This window comes from Acanthisitta chloris, unplaced genomic scaffold, assembly GCF_000695815.1.
Source record: "Acanthisitta chloris isolate BGI_N310 unplaced genomic scaffold, ASM69581v1 scaffold18260, whole genome shotgun sequence".
NCBI lineage: Eukaryota > Metazoa > Chordata > Aves > Passeriformes > Acanthisittidae > Acanthisitta > Acanthisitta chloris.
In genome coordinates this window covers 10,503-20,989 of record NW_008653526.1, presented here as the reverse complement: position 1 = coordinate 20,989, position 10,487 = coordinate 10,503, and the positions used below count along the sequence as shown (strand labels likewise).

Below are 10,487 nucleotides of genomic sequence, written 5' to 3'. Positions count from 1 at the left end.
TGTGCATGATTAACCTTGCACAAGGTGTGGATAGATTTCATGGCTACATTGCTGGGCCTCAGCTGTCCATCTGTCCTTGGAGAGTACCCACTATTGATAATAATAGGAAACACAACCTGTTGTAACATAAGCACTGGTTTCTTGTTTAGGATACCTTTAAATAAGAAAGCTAATTTAAATATTGAATGTATTGTAATATGATATAGATTAAAATCCTTTTAGCTCCGGAGTAAAATTTTGACTTGAATGTATTGTAATATGATATAGATTGAAATCCTTTTAGCTCCAGAGTAAAATTTTGATAATGGTAAGAGTTGTGGGTTTAGGCTTGTGTAGGGCCACACTTCTGTGATCTTATTTGTGCATACAAAATACTTTTTTGTCAAGAATCAGAGATACCTTCAGTATTATGTTCTTTAAGATCTGTGATTGTTGATTCTATTATTTTCTAGTTACATGGGAATGAAGGTGTGTCAAAATATATATTCCATTCCTTCTGGCCAAATACTGGAATGCACAAACAGCTTCAATCAGCTCCTCATTTGAGCTTCTCCCTTAAGTGGGACAGAGTGTCACTGACACTGGTCCAATGGAGCAAAGCATCTGCTCATTCAGATTTTGCTTAAGGCATATTTTGCACAGCTGTTTATTGTGGGATTGGTTTGTTCTCCTTCAGTTTACTGATGCTGAAAGCAAAGATGGCCTGGCCCAGATCAGAGTGTCACCTGGTACATGTGCAGTGGTAGCAGGTACAAATACGAGGAGCCAGCATAATTTCCAAAGAAAAATATGGCCCAGGAAAGAAGCATTTTTGAAAGAATTAATGTTGTGAAATAAAGGTGTAGGATATTCTTTGCAGACATCCTCTTATTCTCTGAAACTATATATTGTATCTAGACTCACTAGACTTAAAAGTCATTAGGAAATAGGAACCCTTAGAGCTGCTGTAACTCACATTCTTCTCATTGCTAAGTTTAAACCATGCTCTCTTTGCAAATCTGTATTGATTTTTTTGAATGTTACACTTCCTTTAGCTAAACAACTCCCTGCTGATGTTTGTCATCTTCCTTTTAAGCTGAATTAGAAGAGAATGAACAAGTTTGTGGATGGCATGAGCGAAGTGCTCTCTGATAGATATACTTCTTGTCTTCTGAACAAAGAAGAGTACATTCAGCTCTTAGTACTAAGGAGGAAATATTTTCCTTAATTTCCCCCTGTACAAATTCCTCATTTAAGTCTAAATGGAAGTTTCCCAGAAAAGGGAAGGATATTTGTGAAACTTTTACATTTACAAGTGCAGTCTCTTTTTCATGCTGGATTTAGGATTCAGGGGGTGCTTTCCTTTTGGGATTTGAAAAGACACAAAAATCCAAAAGGAGTCAGTAGGAGGTTATGCTTGATTTTGAGCCTAAAGCAGGCCAAACTTTAAGTTCTGTTGTTTGTTTTCCTTCTACCTCAAGCTATAAATCATCCCAGATTCATCAAACTGTTTGCAAAGCTAATCCAAGCTGGACCAAGTTACAGACTGGACCAAGATGTAGGTTTATAGTAATGCTTGAAAACAGGAAAGACTTTAGATCAGAAAGGAAAAACTATCTGGTTTCATTACATGTGGCTTCAAGTTTCATTACAAAAGGTTTTACGTGGCTTTGATCCCCTAATTTGGCTAAAAACAGAAAAAAAGAAGTGATCTCCCTGTGAACACAACTATTTCAGTGCATGCATGTGACTAAATAGATATGCTCTACCTCTGTGTTCCACACAGACATGCTGCATTTAAATGCATAGAATGCAAAGTCAAGATAGATTAGGTCAAACTTCCTCTCTGCCGGCTACCTTGAATTCTTAATCGTACCTGCTGTTGTTCAGAGCTGCTCAGGGGAACCAAAAAAGCATGAATAAGTTCACATCCTGAAAAGCAAACAAACAAAAAAACCCCATGTACTTGCCCCCCTTTTATATATGTGTGTATATGTACACACATACTAAAGATTTTACAAGAAGGATCTGTTTTCTATAATGCTTTCTTAAGGGGTCACAATTAAGTGAGTCTTACAGAGTGTGTATTAAAGAAATGACTTCACTAGAAGCAGTTTTACTGCAACGATACTCACTTAATTTTTTGGTGGTTTTTTTTTGTTTTTGGTTACATACCTCCTGTCTTTCATTTTTGATTGCTGCTGCTGAAGAGGAATTGGCAATTCTCTTCACTCCTCTGGAGTCTGGAGAGCAGCACTGAAAAGCAAGCTCCTTTCCCACAGATCCTCAGCATCACTTTCCTAGGGAAGAGGGGCAGAGCTGAGTGAGAGGGGCACAAAGGTTTTCCCAAAACAACACAAGCGATGGCTCTTTTAGCCAACAGGCTGGAGGATGGACCACAGTTCCAAACCCTGTGGTGCACTTTTTCTAGCAGATAGAAGTTGTAGTGGCTCCAGGCCAGCTAAATTGGGTTTACAGCTGCTTTGCATCACTGAAACAGCATGAGGCAGCTTGAGCCTACAGTGAATCTGGCCCTAGATGTCTTAAATCTTTAATATTTTACTCTCTCTGGCCTAATACTGTTGTTTTTCTGCATTTTACAAGCCCATTCATTACCATGTGAAATTCAAACGGACTGTGATCACTTCTGCTAAAAGAACTTATTCCCAAACATTCCTTTCATGTCAGCATGAAGTAACAGTAAGATGACTTGTGTGGCTGGTCACTACTTTCTGGGCTGTAAGTGTCCTTTCTCCAAAGGTTTGAAAATATTTTGGTTGTGTTACCCACAAGCAATTGTAGAAGTAAATTCCCTTGTGTGTTCATTGCCTAGAATTTTATATATCCAGAGCTGGTTCTTTTTAAACATTCTTATTTCCCAGATGCTCATACCTTACCTATTTGATTGTTTATTCTTTATTTTCATATTAAAAAAAAAAAAAAGCAAAACAGACAAACCAGGTCACATTTTCTGTTTTTTTGTAGCTTTTGCATGTGATTGCTGAGCAAATTTTCAGTGAGTGCTAGATCTCTTTATCCTTCCTTTCAACTAACCTGGTTACACTTGCTCTTCAGAATGAAAATGAAGAGGTGTCATTCTCTACTTCACACACAGAAAGGGAGTTCTATTACTTAAATGTTTTGACAGCCACAATTCCCACTGATTGGTACAAGCACTTTGCTGTAACAGTTTAATAATACTTGATTTTTAAAGGCTTAAATGTTAATTAGCTGCAGTGTGTTCTTCCCATCACCACCATGGTGTTTTGCCCCAACTAGATGCCTCAGGTTATCCTAGGGAAGGCACATGCAAGAAGGTGATTGCCTTGACTTATTCTGAAGGGAAGGAAGAAGTGTCATCTGGGAATGCTGTGGGAATGGCACAGTCAGGTCTGGAGTCGGGTGGGTGGGAAAAAGGGGAAGCAAGTAGTGTCTGGAGTGCCTGGAGCAGGAAGGAAGGCATGAATGCCAAAGGCTGGTCTGTGGTTTGTGATGATGGATGATGAGCACTGTTTTGATCAATTTGGATTTAACAAACATTTTGCTTCTCACATTTCAGCTGGGTTTTTTTTTTTGTACATTATTTGCAGTTTATTTTTTATTTAGGGTAATAGCTAACCTTTTTCTGCAGAGGATTATGTGCTGTGCCACATGGTCTCGTTGTGGATATTCAGGTATCTGTATAGATCTATGTCTTCTGTGGTCAGCTTTATTTATTGTTGGCATAGACTCATATGCTTACCCTTCCTCTACAAAATAAAGCTACACAAAACTGGGTGAACTATTAGGGAAACAGATCCAATGAAAAACAAAACCAAACAAAAAAAAATGGAAAAAAAGAGGAGAGAGAACAGGCAAACTTCATACTCTTTAAAGTTGCTGTTTCAAAACAGCAAGCATCTTCCAAAGCACAGGTCAGCTGGTACCTCTCTTATTGCTGTTACCATAGCAGAAACACAGAATTGTGATGAAATAAATAAACCTAATCAGAAGCAAAAGAAAAAAAACCCAACCCAAAACAAGTTTGCAGTAAAACCAGCTCAAGTTAACCTATTCTCAGAGGACTTTGAAGGAAAACATACTTCTAAAGATGTTCTGTGAGTGATTTTAGGCACAGCTGCAGGAAAAAAAGGTATCCTTCCCCTCTCTTTGGAAGGATTAAATCTGTTCTGGAAATTAAACAAAGTGGACAAAGTCTCACAGAAACAACAGACTGGAGCCTAGGATGTGAAAAACTATGAGAAAGAAGAAAAATGTCCTGGAAAAGGGCTACTGGATCATTTTATGGAACTTTAATGACAGAGTAAGCAACCCAGGCACATTAATCCTATCTTTACTTGTCTTGTGATATGGAAAATATTCTAAAAGGAATTAAAAAAAAAAGTAAAAGTGGTAGCAGACTACAGACACAGATAATAATTTCCCTGGTCTAAGTCTATGAATTCATAAAATATGTAAATTTGTATCAATGTATGTTAGAATTTTCCACAGAAGGTAATGTAACATTTTCTGAGTTATAAAGGCCATGAAAATGTTTGATCTCTGTACCTGGATGTGTAACCTGCCTCTTCTTTAAGCAAGTCTTCTGATCCCTCTACAAATGCTAACGAATACCTAAAAAAAGGAACAAAAAACCCAAGTCTTAATTTCCTGTGTGTTGTATAGGGCAGCCATTGAGAATACTGAGGCTTGATGTTTAGAACTAAAGGAGTTTACCTCCTATCTGGAATGAAATAAAGGGATGAAGTTGTAAACACCAGAAAGCATTGCTAAGATCAACATTCTGAAATAAAGTTGTGGATCTGGGAGGCAGTTTTAATGTCTGTTCCCATGGTTGAGAAAATTCCTGCAGCATGGGTGTCATGCTGTAGAGCTGGAGCATATTTGTTGGGACTATGGATAGCCAGAAGTCTTGCTGTTCAGTGAGATGACTGTTTTTTCTCAGCTTGACAAATGACATGCAGCTCTGACAGAATACTTCTCCTTTGCTGGCCATCACCCCTACGGACACTGGCCAGAACAGCAGCAGCAGAAACATACCCTCCAACTCTGATTTAATCACATGGAGCCCAGGAGACCAGTGAATAGAGCTGTTAACTCTCTGTTTGATTTGCTTTTCCCATCTGTGTTTTATTAAACTGAGAGCAAGATTTATTCACTTTTTTTAACCTCAAGAGCTGTTGGTGTCCAAGATGATGGTTGATGTTAAGGTATACATACACAGTTTAATCTGGCTGAGGGCCAAAGAGGCCTATGATTTCCAGCCTAGACAATTTACTTGCAAAAGGACACAAAATCCCTCTCCTCTCAGATATTTCAGAAAGGATGAGCACGACTTCCTGCTCTCCCAGGAACACAATACATAAAGAACACAGTGAAGCAGTAAGCTCTCCAGGATGAGCCAGGCTCTCTAGGCATGCAGGCAAACACTTCAGTTTTACTGTACTCCTGACAGCCCCCACATAGTCAGAACTACCAATGATTTTCTGATTTCCACTCCAGGAATCTTAAATAGATTGGAGATACCAGCTCCGTGTACAGATATTTCTCCTAAAAGCCAAGAATCCTGAATGGCTCAGCTGGTGAATTGCACTTTATGGGAACTGAAATTACGTGCCAGGCTCTCCACTGTAAGGTGGGACAGCTGAAGCACAGACACTTGCATGCCTAATGAGCCACCACAAGAATAACTCTAGCTTCTAAAGGAGAAGAAAAGGAACAAAAAGATGGGGTTTTGAAATGCTTTGAAAAATAAACTTTTCCTCAAAAAATAGGATTAACTCAAGATAGAAAGATCAAGTGTGCAATTTTCGGAACTGTAAAGAGGTTTCTTTTAAATACCTGTTTCAAGCAGTAACAGATAAAGCTCCTAAAATAGAGCTTCAATTCAAACAGCCCACAAGACTCTTGACACTTTTCCAAAACTTCTGGGCATTTTCTTCTTAACAGCAAGCTCCTTTCCAAAATGTACCACTCTCCCCCTCATCTCTTAGTCATCACACATCTCAACAAAACTAACATGGTGACATCAATTTACTCTCTTGCCTTGCTACTATCCCTGCAACTACACTGTGGATTATCACGTCTGCCAGATTTGATGTCATTTACAAATGACATCTCATCTTTCCAGGCAAATGCTTTCGCAACATCATATGAGTATCACATGGTTGTGGCACTTACTTACACAGAGCATCATCATATTACAACAACTCTTGTAATACTAAGGCTCATGGTATCCCCATATGGCAGTAAAATGTATCCTGAAGACAAAATTGTTATTACAGCAGAGCATAGAAAATAAACTGTAGCTCTCAAAGCTTGTTCATAGTCTACTATTGGTTTGCCTAGAACAGTATTTTTATCACTCACATATCCATCTGCCCCAGAAATTTTAATAGAGGCTGCAGAATTTGATTTCATGTGTGATAGTTCCTGTTCTGAATTGACTTTCAATGTGAATAAAAGAGCAGTGACTTTTGTTACCATTTTATTTAAGAATGGTCTTTTTTCCATGCTCTTTCACAATTTTGTCATCTGTGAGATGACAGTGAGAGGTCTGTATGAGCCAGTACAAATTAAGCAGCATTCATGTGCTTTCTCATTATTACAGCTTTTAAGAATGCTGGCAGAAAATGATGGAATCTGCAAGTTTGATTTTTCTTGGTTTCTAATGAAAAAAAGAATTTGAATTGTATGCAGTGTTAACTTGAACTGAGGACTTGGTCACTGTACTGAGTCACATCCTTCAGATCCAATGCAGGTTTTGCACTTTATTCAATACATTAAAAGCAGGCTGCAAGAGAATGATTCCTCAAGCAGGGAGTGGACACAAGGCAAAACCCCTAATCCCTAAGCACTGTGTTAATAGCTGCATGACATGTTTTTGAATGAAAAACCTATGTGTCTGGAGTGTTCTGCAGTGAACTAAATTGTCCACTGTGTTAGCTATACCTAAAGCTACAGTTCCCTCATATCCCTATCTCCCTTTTGGAGAGTACAGGTACAAGGCAGCCTACTGTAGCAATATGATAAGAAACTTGATTTAGGTATGAGAAGGGTGTCAGGGTGACCCAGCCCGTGCAGGACTGCACTGTCATGCAGAGTGGCACACCTTGTTGATGCTCAAGGACTTTGTGTTAAGCATACAGGGCTGCTCAGATTTCTCAGGTGAGCTGAATCACTATTTGATACAGGTGCCTTGTATTCCTCCAGAGGGGTAGGTGCCAAAGTTGGGTTTGGTTTTGAGTTTGTTTGGTTTTTTGGGGGGGAGTGTTTTTTTCGTCTTTTTTTTTTTTTTTTTTTTTTCTTACATTCTAAAGGGTTTTTTTGGTTCTGCTTAGAGGCCACAAAAAGTCCCACTCTTGATGCTCCCAGCTTCATCACTAGCTGCTAGTATTGCTTGAATATCAGTGCAAACTCTTTTTTTTTCTGTCAGTATGAGGACAGAAAGCAATCCAACTCCAGATACTTGGTACAGGGACTTTGAGCTCCAAGAGATTTTTCCATATTCAAGAATGCTATATAAGTACTGTCAGGGAAAAATGGCTTCTTTCTCCTCAAAACTACCCCTATTTACAGCAGATTTAGCAGTCATAGAAATGGCAAAAAGGCCTCACGCCAAAGGCTGTTTCATTGGATATTTAGGCAAATTCTAAAGTATGCTAAGTAAAATAAATACAGATTTATTTGTAAAATTTGTATTACAGAGAACTTTAAGTATCATCCTATCCAATTGTTTAAATTTAAAATACTTAGTCCAAGATTAGTGAAAATGAATACCTCTGAAGAATCAAATTACTTGCTAGAACAACATCAAATTGCCATTTTTATAACTATTAAAGTATTTGGATAGACTTGCTTTTCCTGCAGTGTACTTTATAAGTCTTTGATTAATTTTTGTATGAGTCCATAATGCACTGACATTTTCACTGCCTCTAGGTGTAATAAGCCCAAGTTAATTCCTTCTTCAGATTTTCAGCAATGAATACACTAGGTCTAGGGTGGGGTTTTATTCTGTTTTTTTACCAAATATTCTTTGCAACTACAGATGTTGAATGAAAGGCTTCTAGACAATTTAAACTTCTCAGAAGAATACAAATAAAAGCTGTTAATGAAGTAAATATCTGTTTAATTTACAAACATCAGTAGCATTACTGATATCAGTCCAAATAAGACAAAGCACACTGCATTACACATGTACATCTAACTTTTTTTGTAAAAAAAATAATAAAATAAAATTGAAAAACATCTGCATTTTTACAGGGTACCCTGGGTTTTACTGAAAGAAGAACACAACCCACTATTGATTACCAATTCTACATTATAATTTAGCAGCAACATGTTAACATGGGGAACATTAGGGCAGTAAAGTAGTTTTATTATTTGGGGAAAGTCACAGTTCTTGATAGCACAGCCTTTTTTTTTCTTCTTTTTTCCTTATAAAAAAGGTAAAGAGCTCCATGGGAATATTAATTTATAAAGATCTATCTTCTAATGTCATTTTCTACACGCCATCTTATTTTCTGTAAGTACTGTATATAGGGAAAATTAACTTCTCTACAATTGTCATCTAGTGTAAAGACATTTTCTGTCATACATTACGGGTTCTTGGAAGGTGTCCTGAATATCTGCTGCATGTGAAACCGCAGATTGTCATCACTTTCCATTCAGTGACACCGAGTGGTCAGATTCTAAGGAAAAGGGACTGGAAAGGAAAAAATGGATTGAAAAACATTTACCCCAAGACGACATGCTACGTTAGTTCTATTGCAAAAAATCCTGATTTTTAAGTCCTTTAAAAAAAATTACAAAAATACTGGGACAAATATAAATTAATATATATTAAAGCATTGAAAAACAGTAAAAGGGGTGGCCTAAAAGGGTTAAGTACAATGTACTTTGATACAATAAATATTTCTCAATGAAACCGAATACTGTATAGAGTTGTTTAGAACTCATAGAAACAGAAATCCATATTATTACTAATTTATCCATCAATAATCTATTTTATCATCCCCCAAACATTTATATTACAAAAAAATTAATACTGTAAAAGGGAAGATAAACACTTTCTTTTTATGCTTCTTTTGCTAACATGCTGACATAAAAGTATACATCATCAGGAGATTTCAGGATTATAGTATATTCTCACATCTCCCATTTCCCATTCATTACATGGGACCCCATCTTCTCAAGATGCTTAATCATTCCAAAAAGACAAAATGTGTTTCAAACAATTGTTATTTCTGTATAATCTGATTCTTTTCACTCATAATGCTTCCTCATCCATGGGAAGTGATTGGTGTGGTCTGTCAAGACAATAAAATATACTGATACGAAAGTGAAAAAAACAAGCCTCATGTTCTGGTCAATATTTCATCTCTGAGCTGTTAAGTTGAAAGTCACATGTGTATAGTGTCAGTGTATCTTCAGCATGTTATAAAGAAGAATCCATGTTAAAAGCAGTTAAAGTTGCCCATCTCTGTTGCAATGTTACCGGGTCTTTTTTTTTTTTTCTTCAAAGCTCCTCTTGGGTATGAGAAGTCTCAGTTCAAGCACTTGAATCTTTTTTTTTTTTTCAATGAAGAAAAAGTCTTTATTCTCATAATAAAAATAAGTCTGTTCTGTATTTTACAATATATTTCAAATATTTCCACTATGAAGCATTAATTAGTCCGACACGGTCAATAAGTATACAACATTTTCAAAAGACAAGTGTGACAGGGACACTTAGGAGGGACAATTTGTACAGCCACACTTCACCACTTTTTCAACCTCGTCCACAAATGACGACCCGTCAGTGCATTCAAAAGAGTATTTCCGTCTCTTGCTCCTCAGTGGTCCACAGCACTGCCCAGTTGAACATCCTCCTTTACATTCTAGTCTCGATACCTTCTTGGTCGTCTGGCACGCAGCATACCCTTGCTGCTTTTGGTAGTAATCTCGGACTCGTTCCCCTCGACAAGAGATTTCTGTAGAAAACATTTAAAATAAGAGATGCACTTTTGAGAGACAGGTCAGAGAATAGTTGATGTTGCTAAGGAAGATGCAGCGTTACTATTTGCAGTTGGGATTGATATTTTCAAGTTTGCCTCAGACTGTATATTGGAAACTAGTGGTTCTACCAAACCTAATTTGATTAATGCTTGTTTTTATTCCTTATACCTTCTATTTTCAGTAATGCTTATATTATGTATATGTAAACTATAAATACGAAGCTATTACAATGACAAGAAAATTGGAAGCTTAAATCTTTTCCTCTTTTATAAAAATACACATCTTCTGTTCCTACATTGCTTGCAGCTGGTTCTGTTTACCATAGGGAAATGTTTCAGAAAGCATGCAATTTAATTTATTAGACCTGGAGTTTAATATTATTCAAACTTTTATTTAATATAAGTTACATTCCCTAACTTCATAAATTACTGAGGTATAAAGGCAGCTAAAAATGAGACATCTGTTAAAAGTTCTACAACCATTCTATTCTATTCACATCTATGTACAATGCA

The 10,487-nt window shown here is 37.0% G+C and overlaps 1 protein-coding gene across 1 annotated transcript in view; it reads right to left on the bottom strand.

Moving 5' to 3' along the window:
• Positions 1–8,090: 8,090 nt before the first annotated feature.
• Positions 8,091–10,487, bottom strand: part of LOC103808664 (slit homolog 2 protein-like) — an 11,493-nt gene continuing 9,096 nt past the window's right edge. The window contains exon 4 of the mRNA XM_009081466.1: positions 8,091–9,950. Within this exon, the coding sequence (XP_009079714.1) occupies positions 9,709–9,950 (242 nt within the window). The 3' untranslated portion in view covers positions 8,091–9,708. The remainder of the gene's footprint in view (positions 9,951–10,487) is intronic.